This window comes from Maylandia zebra, linkage group LG10 (genome assembly GCF_041146795.1).
Source record: "Maylandia zebra isolate NMK-2024a linkage group LG10, Mzebra_GT3a, whole genome shotgun sequence".
NCBI lineage: Eukaryota > Metazoa > Chordata > Actinopteri > Cichliformes > Cichlidae > Maylandia > Maylandia zebra.
The window spans coordinates 18799749-18815590 of NC_135176.1; the positions used below are offsets into that span (position 1 = coordinate 18799749).

Consider the following 15842-nt stretch of genomic DNA (forward strand, 5'->3'; position numbering starts at 1 on the left):
AATATATTCTTTTCTTCTGTAAAACGTATTTTCCACACTATAAGGCACACTTAAAATCCTTCAATTTTCTCAAAAATTGACAGTGCGCCTTATGCTGGAATTATGGTTGTGCTTACTAACCTCAAACCGATTTCATGTGGTACACTGCACGCAGAAATCTGTCAAAAAATGTTTTAGTACGACTTTGGTAAGCTATGAAGGCACACCGCTTGATGGATTGTCGGAGCATTATGGCCACCGTAGTCAGGAGCCTCGCGCAGGAATCTGTGTCCAAAACTGTCCTCTTCAGTCCCAAAGTCAAACGAACACTGCGGCATCACTGAGAGTTAAAAATGGTCTAAATTCTTTCATCTTTAATAAAATGATCAGCGTTGCTGATTTACCAGGTGTAACAATTAAGTTTAACATCCAGGCATCCATGAAAACAGAATTTATTAAATTTAACAGAGTTGGAAGTTAGCAGGAAGTTAGCTCGCTAGTTTCCACCTAAACATGACATACCATGTTCTGACTGAGAGTTTTTTGAAACAAATTAAAGCGTACAGCTCTACTATCACTTCCAACATAAATGAAGATAGAAAACTAAACAGCAGTGACTTTTTGTAGGGTTACTGAAGTTGGACTAGCTGGTATAAAATGTTGTGCTACGTGATCGCTAGCAACACAGCTATATTAGCATAACATTAGCACAGTGAAGCTGTAGGATGAACGCTAACTTTTTTCCACTCGATAAAAGTTAACGTGAGGGTTTCTGGCGGTCAGGGACAAATGCAATCGCATGGCAGGATGCTGTGCACGGACCAAACCTCAGTCAGGAGAACAACTGAGATAATCCATCCACAATATGAGGTTAGCTATTAATATACTGAAACAACATGGGAATAGAGCAGCTGTGAGAGAATTCAGCATTAATGAATCAATGGTACGGAAGTGGAAGAAGCGCAGTTTTTGGCTTTCAACATATTCCAAAAGTGCTTCGTCTCTTTGCTATGAATGTCGCCCGGCATAATTTGCAGATGATATTGCTTGCAGCCCCTGCCATGCTTTCAATAAAAACAGGCGCAGCTTGATGACACCATCAACATGCGCTATCACGGTAGAGCGGTATAGTCAAAATCTCTACCGTTGGCCAAATTTTAGCGTTTCTACTGTATACCGTTTATACCGCCCACCCCTAATTTGCATTGTTACTAAACCGCAAGAAGTCAAAGAACTGACACAGTTTGACATATTGAAGTAAAAACTAAGTAGAAAACTAACAAAGACAGATACATAAAATCTGTTTGTTTGTTTTTTGGGTTTTTTTGTATGTTGCTCTAGAAGTTTTCAGATTTTTAGGGAACCTAAAAAAGCCAGAAATGGCTTTTAGGTTGCTGCATCAAGTTGTAAAAATGGTAACACTCTGTTGTAATGAAGAGCTGGTGTGCTTCTCATTTGTCACTACTACATCACTGAGTGGTAAAATGGTCACAGATCCAAATTTTTACGTCAATTTGATTATGTTTTCAGGACAATGCTTATTAAAAAAAGAACACCTTTTGTCTGCCAGGACTTAACAATAAAAATGTTCTGCATGAAAACCGAAAAAAGAAAACATCTTATGCTGACCATCCTTGACCTTGACCCGTTTTACAAGGTTTTCTCTTGTCTTTCAAATTGAGAGCAGTTTGTGAAAGACCGAGAAGTTGTCTTTTCATTGTGCTCAAGGACATCAATTACAATTTTTCCATACTGGCTGAGCAGCAAACTCCATATTAGGAGGTAGAAGGCTGAGGTAACACCACAAGTTACTATCATTCACTCAACAGGGCTCTAGAGTGCGACCAATTTGGTCGCAAATGCAACCAAATTTCTCCATGGTGCGACTAATAAAAAATACTTGGTCGCACCGGTGCAACCAAGTATTTTCTCGGAAAAAAAGTTTCAGCAACCCTGAAAGTCTCCGTGTGTTCAACAACAGGCACACATTATGCCCATGTCGTGTTCTAAACCAATCAGAGATACTCAGAGGCGGGGACCTCTGTGATTGGCCGTGGTCCAGATATTCCTGCAGACCTACTTGTGTTTACGTTTGAAAGTGCGGGCAGATAGAGAAGGGTGAGTAGCCCAGGTCAGAAGTGTATGAAGTTGGTATTGAGAAAATATGAAAAGAACAATTGATAACTTTTTCGTTAAGTTAAGGCCTGATCAGTCCAAAATTCTGAGCCAGCGCTCTGACACGGAGCCATCAACCTCTCCGTTTTTGTCAAACACTGGTCCGGAGACGGCATCAGAAAATGAGCCACATACGATCGACTCCCAGCCGGAGTCCACTGAAAGTAAAAGTGAGAAAATGTATAGATTTCGAATCGAGTGGCTTGACCAGTTTCCCTGGCTAAGATACAGCCAAGCTGACAATATGATGCACTGCATTTATTGTCGCGAGTGTGGAAAGACCATGGCCGGCAACACAGCATTTGTCACTGGTGCTAATACGTTTCGAATTGAAACGCTGAAAAAGCATACAGCATCGAGAAGACACATTATATGCCGCGATAAATGCTCTGCCAAAACGTCCCCGCTCCCCACTGCCTTTCAGCGGCAGGCAGGAGTAAACGGGTCATCGGAGGAGGCCGAGATGATCATTAAGTTTAACATCGCCTACAATATTGCAAAAGAAGAAGTTCCGTTTACTAAGTTCAAGTCAGAAATAACTCTTCACAGGAAAAATGGCTTGGACATAAACCCCACATACAGCAATGATGTTGCGTGCGCCCAGTTTATAGGCGTAATCGCTGACACACTGAAAAAAAAGACGTCAGTGGAAATTGCGAACAGTACATACATGGCCTTCCTGATCGATGGAGACACAGACATCGCCACAAAAGAATGTGTCATTGTGTACGCTCGTATCTTGCAAAAAGGAAGACCAGCGAATATACTGATTGGACGCATTGAGGTCCAGCATGCCCATGCCCAAGGTAAGCCATGTCATGTCACGTAGCCTATGTATATGATTAATAATATTACGTCGTGTTACTGAATTAACCATATCTAGCATGTTCTTATCATTGAAAATTAAACATAGCAATAATACATGAATATAGAAACTCAAACTGAAAAAGACTGCATTGTAAACTCTTGATCTGATAAGTAAATGGTATTTTTTTTTAATTTGTTTAGGAATTTATGCTGCCTCAAAGAAAGCATTTGCTGCTCTTGGGGACCAGTGCAGTAACTGGTTGGATAAAATCATTGCTATGGGGGCTGATGGAGCTGCTGTTAATTTGGGCAGCAAAGGGGGTGTCAAGTTAATCATTTTGAAAGGTTGTTAGTTAATCATTTACAAATAAAAAAAAACGTGAACATGTAAAACTGCGGTGTTAAGTAATGCAGTTTAAAAATTTGGGTACGCCTAACGTTTGTGCTTGTACGCCTAAATTTTGTGCTGGTGCGCCTAAATTTTATTTTTAGGCGCACCAGTGCAACCATGGCAAAAAGTTAGTCTAGAGCCCTGCTCAAGATACTCTACTTTGTACCCTAGACCAGGATGTTTTTACACTTTCTTTGGTATAACGTTAAAAGTGGAGCTGTGTTTGCACTGACTGTTTGCATAGGTTATGTCACCAAAAAAAAGAAAGAAAAAACTTCTTGGTGAGATTTACATAAAGACAGTGGATTAGGTTAAAATACAGAATCACCGCCTTGGTGACACGTCCCCACGGAGGAGAATCAAAGACATGTGTTGAAGCCGTGAAATGTTCTCACTGTCAAAGCAACAATGCATTTCGGCACTTATCTTTTTCTTTGCCATGTGACCAGACTGTGTGACAACACCACAATGCTTCCCTGTGTGAATGCAATGGTGGCCTATGCTGGGCCTTGTTGGATTGTTTTGTATTCTGACAAATGCTGAGCAACGTTTTCTTGCCAGAGCCCTCTGCGTTTGCACCCCCACTGCACAGCCCCATTCAAATGAACAGAGAACACGACCTGAGGGAAATGAATACACAACTAAACCTACTGTTTACTCACAAGGACAGTCTCAGGACACTACTAATTATAGTGTCATCTTGAAACTAAGAGGGATTGACAGTATAGGAGACGTCCTTAAATTCTGTCACTGGGCATGAAGCCTGCTTTACGCACATTTCCGTGTTTGCTTTGATGAATCAGCCACCTAAGTTGAAACTTTTCCAAAGAGTGTTTCTGTTAATTTGACTACCCTCTGTAAACAGTAGGGTGTACCTTGGATCCCATGCAACAACCAGCATATGATGGCAGGGCTGCTGCACTGTGAGCTGCTTCATGCAAGCATATTTTAAATAGCTTATCCTTCCTATACTTGTTTTTTTGGATCTACTACTTCTGTTTCCATGGTAATATCCTGAGTATTACATTTATTTATGTTCACATGCTCCTTTGTAATCAGAAGAAGAAGATGAATATCAAGGCCTTATCAAAAATAAAACCTGGAACTTGAGCTGTTGGCTACGACATGCACGCCAGCATGTTATCAGAATAACTGCGACGTGGAATAAGAGAAGACATGGAGGGGGGAAAAAGAGGGAGGCAGTGAAGAAGAGGAAGAGAGAGGGAGTAAAAGGACGGACTGAGCTGTGTGATCTACCGTGAGGAAAGCAGCAAGCCCATACTGCTGAGAGCTGTGGACCCCAAACGCCTTATCAGAAACCAAAACAGCTATCAATTATTCAACAGGTACAGAGTGAACCAGCTACAGAGGAGAAGACATGGGAGGCGAGGAGATTTGAAGGGAGAGAGGAGGGATGGAGGAGATACAGCCTGGGAGTTAGACACAAAGGATTTAAATTTTTTATTTTATGTCAGTGTGTTCAGAAATACACTATGTGGTGTACTCGTATTGATAATGCAGCTGTCATATTTTGCACTTTTTGACTAATTCATCAGCAACAGTGAACGAATGCAGGAAGTCACTTAGTTGGAAACTGTGAGAAAGTTTATGGCTTCAGCTTAAAGAATTGCTTGTTTCTTAACTTTTGATAAGCCCGGAAGCTTTACCTCTAAAGTTTTCTATTTGTTTTCCTGCTTCCATAAACTATATGTAAAAAACAGATGCAGTCACCAAAACATCGCCCATTGTTTTGTTTATTTTGTTTTGAAACCAGATATCACGATTAAGGGATGGATCTGACTAAGAAGCTGAAGGACACTGCATGCTCATGTGGTACAACTTGTCAATCATAACAATTTCCCAAACACATCTTGCTTAATGGTCTGTTTTCCTCTAACCCACAATTTATGTAATGACCATCATTCCACATTCAAAAAGTCCTCAAACTAGTCGTCAAGACATTCAGGGAAGTGTTTACTTATGTGGGTAACAGTAAAGCATCATAGGTTCAAATTTCTCATAGATTTCTATACAACTATGAGAAATTTTAAAGTAAAAGTTACATAAAGACATGGATGAGCCAGTTTGGCATGGAAGAACTTCACTGACGTGCATAGAGTCCTGACCTCAACCTGATAGAGCACCTTTGGGATGAATTAGAGCAGAGCTGTTATAGCTGCAAAGGTTGGCCGACATCATTTGGATTAAGAGTGGGATGTTAGTCAAGTTCAGATCCCAGGAACGAAATCCAAGATCTTTGTCGAGAAGACCGCAGTACTGGAAACAGCAAAGATACTGCATTCCTTTTTTTTTTTTTACTTTGTCTATCAATTTGTTCCTAATGATGTCACACTTTTGCAGTCTCAGGGGACCACAGTAAAAGGAACTCAATATTGTTTATGTAGTTTTAATAAATTCAATGATTGGGTCAATATTTACCATAAAGAAGAAAAACTGTTGCCATCGCTGCCTTCATCAGCTTGATGGGTACCTTCCCAGACTGGAAGGTGTGATATTGTTGTAGAGGTCGCTGGATCTGATGTACCTGACAGAGATGATGATGCTGCAGTGTTACAAGCCCTGATCTGAGCAGCAATGACCCTCCTGGGAATGAGCAAAGCTCCCACTGATGACTGCCCAGTCCTCAGGTTGAAGACTGATTCCACAAAGCTGTTACATTTGTTCCTGAATCACAGACATGAAGGTAGCAAGTGCTTGCTCTTCCTGTCACAGGACCTGAGCACAGCATGAAAGAATTTGGGTGCTATAGCTGCCTATTGTGTCTGTTTAGCTTTAGTTATGTTTAGCTGCTTCTGGTCCACTCATACTCATTCTTTTAATAACATTTATGGGCAGAAATTCTAGGTGCAGCCCAGGTGTGGACGGTTTTATGGTTTCAGGATCTCATATCTGTTTTTTGTAGATGATGTGATTCCATTAGTTTTATCGAGGGTTAAGGGGAGAGCTAATCGAGGGATAAGGATCAGCACCTCTAAGTCTGAGGCCATGGTTCTCGGCTGAAAAAGAGTGGAGTGGCCTCTTTTCAATTGGAGCAGGAGATTGACAGAGACACTGCTTCTGCAGACGCTCGGCTGTGGTGACAAGAGAGCTGGCCCTCAATCTGTCAGTTCATAGGTCACGATCTCTGGGTAATGACTGAAAAAATGACATTGTGGATACAAGCTGAAATTAGCTTCTTCTAAAGGTTGTCTGGACTCTACCTTAGAGGTAGTAAGATAGAAAAGTTTGGTCATTTGGGAGGGATTCAGAGTAGAGTAGTCCTCTGCATAGAAAGGAAAGCCACTGAGGTGTTTCAGGAATCTGACCAGGATGCCTCCTGGGCATCTCCTAGGTGAGGTGTTTTGGGCATGTCCTAGGAGGAAGACGTGAGGAGGCCCCAGGGCAGAGCTGGAAAGAGTACATCTCATGATACTAGGAATTTATGTCTATTTGAGTTTTTCATATTGGGGTCAAAATGGATTCATCATAAAAATTTAACACAAATAGTGTTTGTTTAAAACTACTGAAAAATAAGTGACACCAGAGCAAAGGTATGGCAAATACAGTAAACTTTTAGCTTAACCTAAAAGTTGTAGGTTGTTTCAAAGAAAAGTATAGAATCTCACAAAATGTGCAAATAATTATAACTTTGCAAAAATAATAACAATGATATTGTTTTTTGTTTGGGTTGGGTTAGGATGCTTCTCACAGTAAATTATTCTTGGGGTCCCCAGTTGGTAGTCCATATATTTCAAAATGTCGATAGGATTGGGGTTAAGACACTTCTGTGTTGGCTTATAGTATGTGTTCAAGTGTATGTTTGCAAATGCATGACAAATGCTTGATGAGATGTAGAAAAACAACAACTTTTTAGCGGGAGTAAAATGATGGATCTGTTTCTTGGCCTTGCTTCCTGAATAAGTTGGAACACTTTGTATCACTGTGCCTGTATAGGGCCAAAAACAGTCCTCATAAATCTGGCAACCTGCATTAAAGCCAGATGGATGAGCTGCTGTTTGTTAAGAAATACCTCAGACACACACACAACTCCCCCATACAGTCCCCTTTTTTTTTTTTACATTTCTGTTGGTGCACAAGATAAACAAACGAGATGCAACCTGTTATTTAGTAAGCTTTAGAGATTTTGGTTGGTGTACTTTTTTCTTTATCTCTGAACAGAGCCAAGCTTCATGTTTCCCCCTGCTTCCAGCTTTACTGCTAAGCCAAGGTTCTCCTTCACTGTACTTAATGCACAGACATGAGATGTACATCCTTCCTTTCATGTCAGTCTCAGAAAGAAATGTCTCACAAATGTTTCCAAAATGTCTACGTCTCATTCGCTTTCAGTAAGAAAAGGAGAGGGCTGCTTCATCCAACTGTCTCTCCCTCTGAAGACGAGAAAATACCAAAGTTACTTCATCAAAGCGGGTGACACCCGTAGCACACATCCGCGCAGTAAGCTCATATCAGCTCCACTACCCTTACCTGCCACTGGCTCGCTCTGTGTGTATCCCATGTAAATTCTTTTTCCTGATAACCACTCCTTTTCACGTGGTCTGTTCTCCCTGCCGCATCAGCACAGTATAACTCCCCTCTCATGCATCAGCTCTGACATTTACAATAATGATTCCTGAGGCTCGAACACACTTAAAAATCTGTATGAGCACCATGCTCTGACTATGTGATCACTGGCATTTGCATCACTTTCATCTGAAAACTTTCTCACACTCACATATGCAGCCACATCCATGTGCATGCTCATTCACACACAAACATATTCACAGAGAGAGAGAGTACATGCAGTAAATGCACAGCTAGCCCCAGCTGTTGCTAAGTGAACCTGCAATCAGAGGCCTTCACAGGACTCCTGATAGGGAGTAATGTCTTCTTTGATTGGATACTTAATTCACACAGGACCTTCCTGCTGTGTGTGCCGCCAGCTCTCAAGGTAAACCGTGGAGATCCATAAGCAAATTAGTGCACTGTATTTACCAACAATCAGCAGCTACTTCACTGCACTGCCAATTAAAGAAGTAGTATGAATCTAATTCGAGGGAAATGAGGAATAAACCACTTCAGCTTTGTTCATTCTGCTTGGCAGCCTTATGGGTTTTTTAAGGCAGAAAAATGGCTCCTTTCTTATAGCTGTCTTAACTTGCACTTTACCCCGGTGAAAAATACAGAAGATGCAAAAAGGGGTATGTTTGGTATAAAAACAAATGTGTAATAAAGCTTTACTTGGCAAGAAAGTTGGAATAAAACACCACAGGGCCATTGTGAAATGCCATTTCATGCTCTGTACTGCATAATTTGTAGCACTCTGTGTTTGTTTATTTAGCATCAAAACAATTTCTGCTCATTAAAGGTTTTTTGTGGGTTGTTTTTTTTTTTTTTTTTGCATTGTGTTTGTGAGAGTTTGCCACTTTAGAAGCTCGGAGCTGTAAAACACCAGCCCGTGTAATTATTTCTACGCATTTCTACGAGGCACGTCGATTGTAAATGCCGTGCACGTTCCAGAAAATTGTGGCGAGACGTAATGATAAAATAGAATTCAGCAGGCGGACCACACTGAGCTCAGGATAAAGCAGAAGAAAGAAAGGAGTCCGTGAGTGACCTTGAGATCAGGCAGGAGGAGCGGTGCAAAGATGTGCAAAGGTCATTGATATGCACAGCCATCACATGGACACTCGCTGCGTTGCGGTGTGTGTGGCGATGCGTTTCATCCTGCTCTCCACTGTGGCTTGCATTAGGGATGTAATTGATTATGATATGACTTCCATTCCTGTAATCAAATCCCAAGATGATTTAGTTCTCTAATATAATATATCCACAAAATCCGCACAAAGCATAATGTTCCCTATATTGTCCTAATCTGTAAAATCTGTCTGCTGCCTCAGGATGTCGGTGCAGCAAGAGCAAATTTGGATCAATCTCAGCTCTCAATTACTCCACCATTTGGTGCTTCACGACCCGAATAAACATTTTGTCACCAATCCATATGTTATTATCATCTACCACAGCACTCATCTACAAAACACACACACACACACACGCATGCATAACAAAGCAAACGGGCAACAGCAGCTTCTAATTGTGTGACTGTGGACTTGACAGTGGCCTGCAGGCAAAATGTATGCGTGCCAGTGCAACTGTCATCTCACAGAGAAAGTAAGGATGTGGCATTAGTCTTTTGTCACAATGCCATCAGATGTACTTCATGATACTGTGCTTTATCCGAAGAGAAAGCAGGCTCGGAAGTGACAAATGACGGTCAGCAATCCGTAGTATAGTATGCAAATAAAAACTGGAGGTTTAATCAGGAATGACTTAAATTTCATAACGCTGCTAAAAAGTCTGTTAATCAAATGAGGGCTTTATTCACACTGGGGCCCAGAGAGAGCCTGGAGCGAGTCTGAGGCTATAGCCTGTATGAACAGTGACTTGCAATTTTAACAACATATATTGGTATGTCTGTGAAGGTTCTCAGTCATCCAGGTCATCGTAGTCAAAGGAGCTTGCAAAGAAAAGCGTCTGGACTTCTTTAAGTTTCAACGTCTTTCAACGCCTTCAAGCAACTTAAAGAAGTCCAGACGCTTTTCTTTGCAAGCTCCTTTGACTATCATATATTGGTATTGATCAGTGAAATTCAGTACAGAGCTGACGTTTGTTATAGATTATCATGGCTGAATGTAGTAACACAGAACATTTCAGTATTTCAAATACTGCTAATTTTTTTCTTTCTGGATCACAGGGTGTATCCAACGGCAGGAATGATGACGAAAAGTGAGAGGATGAAATCGTATTGAAAGTGATGAGAAGCAAGGAAGACGCGGCGTCATGTTTTTAAAGGCTGAAGTTCACAGCTCGAGTAGGAGCTGCACGACCGTGCTCTCTTCCATATAGATTGAACTTGTCCATCCAATCCAGGCAGCAACTTTTAGTCTTCAAGAGTTGCGTAGGAAGAAGGCCACTGAGGAAGGCATGTGAGGCAAAGATATTGCATCAGGTGAAAGGAGCGCATCGACATGTTTACTCCTCTGAACCATTACTCATTTAAATCTCACGCAGAGTAATGTTACACACAGATGAAGACTTAGCTTTGCCGATCACATCATTATGTTTGATGTGCACTTGGAAAAAATGGGAATAAATCAGCACAGAAATCATAAAAAGAAGATGCTCATGAAAATTTGTTGGGGAACGTTTGTAGTTTTTTTCTGTCTATGACTGATAGTTGTCTGTACATCACTGGGTACTTCCAAGAAAGTACTTTTAATAGTTACTTATGCAAGCCTCTCATCTTTTCGTGGTACCAAGTAGGAACACAACAGTATTGTTTGTTTGGTTTTTCGTGCCATAGGCAATGTGGGCATGTTTTTGTCCATGCTCACATATTTAGAAAAAGAAGACTGCCCACAAAGACAGCAAATACTACATGATTGACACGGCAGCTAGTGCAGCTGCAGTAGCTCGTTGCTAAGAAAGTCAGTAAGCATGTGGAAGTACTTTGGATTTAAGGGAAATGACCAATGGATTATACTGATTCACAAAAGGCAAAATGCAAATAATGCAAATGATATCATTTTGCCTTTCTCCAGAAATACAGAGTTAGGGCTACTGCCAGTGATGTCTTAACCCTCATAGGGTTAATCAGATGTGCTTAATCCATTTTTTCTCAAAGGATAAAGAAAAGAATATGTCTTAGGATTTGCTAAGTGGTTACCCAAACAACACCAATGGGGAAATCCTTCCAATTCCTTCTTATGTTATCCTGAATTACACGGTATTATTTTGTTTGAGGAAGCTAGCATTACCGAACGTTAGAAGTGGCTAACATTATTTAAATGTCTAAGCCATCGTAATGTATTTAACGTGAGGCCATTTCAGTCTGTGTCCCTTAAACATAGTATAATCCAGCCTTTTAAATAAATCTTCTGCCCACACCAGGTCAGTGACTTTAAATTAATTTTTAATGATTTAATGATTTTTTATTTTATTGTCATGTCAAATCAGTTTTGAGAGTTGTGTAATTCTACTAATATTGATTTGGGCTGTAAGGTTTCTGGTATAATGGCATAGCTAGCACCAAGGTGCAGCAAAGAGGTTTCATTTAACAGAAAATAATAGCTTCTGATGGGCTGACAACAATTCTTGAAACTGCACTGTTTGGCAAACTGTACTCTACACCTACTAAACATTTATATGTATTTCTCACTCCAGTTAAGCCACCAGCAGGAATTTTCTTCTACAGCTCACTGACTGTAAATGTTGGCAGGTTGTTTTTTTTGTTTTGTTTTTTTAAGAAAACAGCATGAAAGTTTCTTTCTTCAACAGAATGTTTTCAAATTGGTGAACATTTTAGTGCCAAATTATATGGCTGGCCCCCTGATATTCAGGACTTGAGATACAAATTGCTTCCTAAAGTACTTACTTGTGCTTAGCTGTGCTAAACATTGAATGGGCTTACCTGTGCTTTATGGGTATAATTGCTTATTAGGTGGCCAAACACTTAACCCTTTGGGGTCTAAGTCATCATCTACAAGTATCCTAGCCCTAACTCTAACCCTAGAGTTCCCAGAGTAATGAATTTGCCTTTCTCCAGAAATACAGGGTTAGGTCTACCGCCTATGGTGTTTTAAACCTGAGAGGGTTAATCCGATGTGCTTTAATCCAATTTTTCTCAGAGGGAAAACAAAAAAAGAATATGTCTTCAAATTTGCTAAATGGTTATCCCAACAAGTCTCCATTGGTTAGCAATATTAGCACCGGTTCTGAAATAGTCTAAATTTCAAAATGTGATGAATCAGCTGATAAAAATATTATCTGTAGCTGATAATTGACCAATCATTTTAGGTTTTAGTTAAAATACCAACTGTTAACTAATGTACCCACTAAAATGTAAGAATTTAACATATTTCCTAGCTGTGTGTGAGAAAAAGGTCTTTCAGTTTGTGGGGTTTTATTTTATTACAATGATCTGATATATGAATAATTCACTGATTGTTTGTTTTATTCAAAAGCCATGAGCATCCATTAAATAGCTGACAATAAAAACCGGTCCGCACTTTTGCAGAACATAGCAAAGCCTTTTTTTGTCTTTTTTGTTAAGTGGCCATTATTCTTTTTGTGACTAATTTTAAGGTTTGTTTTGGTTTGTTCAGTGCCTGCAAACATCTTACTGCAGGAAAAAAAAATGTAGATAAATAGGGAAATTGACAAGTTGGGTAACAGAGGCAAAGTCAAGTAAGGGAGACAAATCCAGCTTCAAACACGCTGGGAAACAAAGCTTCGGCAGCCACCCAAACCAGCAAGCTAGTAGCCAATCAGCCTGCCAGGCCGCTCTCAGTTTGAAGCTGGCAGCAGGAGCTGGTTGGCCAAGCAGAGAGAAAGAATGAGAGACAGACACGGAGAGAAAGAGAGAGGGAGTTTTCATTACACAAAAACACTTATCCTCTTTCTTCTCACTCTCTCACTCTTGTTTTATCCCACTGCAGAGAGATACTGTGGGTAAAGGTGACAGACAAAGATAACTGTATCTCAGGCAGACTGCACAATTACTCTGGATTTTATTATTGCGACTGACAGTCACATATTTGTAGGAGGAGATACAAAGCAGCGCATCAGCCATCACCACTGTGTGTTTTTTGCTGTGTGTGCGGGTAGGTGGGTGGGTGGATGCTATCCATCTGAAATTACAGGAAGATTAAAATTAAAGCTTGTCTCCCTCTAGCCAGCAAACTCTTTTCTCCCTCTCTCTTGTGCTCTGTCTCTCTCTCACACACATACACAGTGACAGCACTAATCAGCCCTCTGTCAAGCCCATTAGGTCCCACCCTTAATGAGGAGATCGCCCAGCTTGTGCCCTGACTCAGGCCAACCAAGTGAGCTAATAGATTATGATGTGCATGGATGTATGTGTGTTGTTTCCCCGCTCTGCGTTGAGCTGCATGGAAATGACAAATGACAGACATCCAGTGTCTCTATTAAAGAATGTTTTTCCATTATGTTCTCGGGGTTCAGTCAGCCGCGGACTGCATTCATTTCCAAACAGTTCTCAGACAAGCTGTCTTTCACTGGAGCCCAACATGCATACATGTTTTGGGGGGGTAATTGGCAGATGAGTCACCATTCCACACCACAAATACTCTTCTTTAAAACGTGTGTGTGTGTAAGTGTGCGTGTACTTTCCGTACACTTTGCATCACAGTACTATTTAATAATTTCAGAAAGGTTGATATGTTGTTTAATACCGGATATGAATTTGTGAAATTGCTTTTTTTTTCCCACTGGATTTGTCAGTCGTGATTTTTAATTGTCAATGCGCGTGCACGCACGGAGAAAGAGGTGGCGGGAGGGAAATGGAGCTCTCCTTTATCAACACATGAGCAGGCAAGGTCATCGTGGTAAACCTTAATACCTTTTCTCACCGTAACACGGAAGCGTGTGAGTGTCAGAGTAAACAGCGCACAGCTATTCTCTGGGAGACACTTTTACACCTGTTTTTAGTCTCCCTGGGCCCGCGGAACCCGTGGGGAGACCCACCGTCTCCCTCCCTTCAGCGACAAGTAGAAATCCACGGGCTGAGCGCCTCCTTCTGTCACGCGGATTAACACAAAGCGCCAAAAACGGGGTAAACTTTTGTAGAAAACCAGTCAAATTGTAAACTTTTTTCAATTTCACTCTCACGTGCTCTCTACCCGTTTCTCGCTCGCGCGTAGCAACAGCACCAGCCACCCTCGTGCAGGCAGGTTCTACAAACTGCAGTGCGGCAGCGGTTCGCTATTTTAAGAATAATTTTTACATGAAGTGAATAAATATTTAATCTGCTTCCCAGTCGCGGCCACCACGGCGGATAAGAGACGACTGGGAAGTTTGAGAAACACCGAGAGCCTCGTCTGTAACTCAATTTGCCCAAAATTTAACTAAATTAATTTCTCAAAAGAACAAACAAAAAATGTATCGCTCGCACACACCGACTGCGCGCGCTCCACATCCTCGTCAGCAACAAAAACAAGTGGAGCCCTCTTTCCTTACCTGGCCTGAACATATTGGCAAAGGCTGTTTGGACCGTCTAGTAGCCTCTGTGCTGGAGTAGCATCCTTGTCAGGGTCCAGTCCTGTGCTGATGTTGATTAGATTGTTTTGATCCCCTTTGAAAGCTGGCGGGTAGAGTGTAGTCGTGTCTCCTTGGTGGCTTTCTTTTTTCTTTTCTTTTTGTTTTTTTAAACCAAGTGAAGACGGTTGGAGGAGGAACGGGAGGAGGAGGACGAGGCGGTAGTGGAGGAGGGAGAATAAGGGGGTCGGATAATGTCTGACAAAATTAAGGACAAAAATAGCCTAGAAGGTCCGCCACCAGTGGAAAACAAGTTCTGTGTAATAAAAGACAAGGAGGGGAGAAGAATAACACCGTGTCCCGTCCCAACACACTCAGATGTGTTTTAGTGATTTTTCAGCTCACCGCCATCTGGTGTTTATAAATCACTGATGTACATTCTGACTTTATTTGATGTCCGAATTTACGGGAAAGATGGTGAAACAGCCTCCCCCCTAAAAAAAATCTGATGAAAGTTCTCTTATGCCTTCATAATAGCCCTCCTGTCGGATCTTCAACTGCAGGTCAGGTAGAGTCTAAAATGTGCTGTCCGTGGATCGTCAGCGTGAGTCAGTGCCGTCTACTGTCTCTGTTACCGGAGAGCTCCGAGGCAGCCGCTTCAATCCCCCTCCCACAGCGAGATGTGACTGATGAAACCCAGAGCATCTCTCTCTCTCCCTCTCTCCCTCTCTCTCTGTAGGATGTGCTTTATTGGCATGACAGAGGAGTGTGTGTTTGTGAAACAGTTATAGGTTATCATATTAAAATTCTCCTTGTATCAGTCACCCTCTCGTTCTTTCACTTATGTCTGCACTGCTTCTTTATCTCCCCCAATTCAATTTCCTTTTAGCAATCCAACACGCTGCATAAACATTATTACAAAAGCTTCCATTACAATTCATTTTCTCCTTTTGTGATTTCTCTCCTCTTTGTAGCACTGCCACTCAAATTTGAAATTCCTGTATTGGCCAAGCCATAATGGAATTGGGTACAAGTAAGTAGTTTAAAATGAGTATTTGAACATTCTGAATTAGTGGGTTGGAAAATAAAAAGTCATGAATTAGTTTGGTACTTAGAAAAGAAGAAAAACATTGCAAGGAAATTATCACATGAAGAAGACAAAGGGCTATGGACATTTGAGATATAGTCTTACAAGACTTTTTATTAGGTCCACCTTGCTAGATAGCATCCTACAGTTGCTGCTATTGGCAGCACATCCATGTTGCGAATCTCCAGTTCCACCACATCCTAAAGGTCCTCTACTGAAGTGAGGCAGTTTAAGTACAATAAACTGATTTTCAAGTACAACAAACTAGCTTGAAATACTTAAAAACAGCTATAGAAGAACAGTGCACTGATCAGAAAGAGATGGACATGGTCAGCAGCAATCCTCAGGTAG

The 15842-nt window shown here is 41.2% G+C and overlaps 1 protein-coding gene across 1 annotated transcript in view; it reads right to left on the minus strand.

The window, feature by feature from the left end:
* rtn4rl1a (reticulon 4 receptor-like 1a) overlaps window positions 1–15066 on the minus strand; it is a 121513-nt gene extending 106447 nt beyond the window's left edge. The window contains exon 1 of the mRNA XM_004550155.4: window positions 14387–15066. Within this exon, the coding sequence (XP_004550212.1) occupies window positions 14387–14399 (13 nt within the window). The 5' untranslated portion in view covers window positions 14400–15066. The remainder of the gene's footprint in view (window positions 1–14386) is intronic.
* Between the last annotated feature and the right edge of the window lie 776 nt (window positions 15067–15842).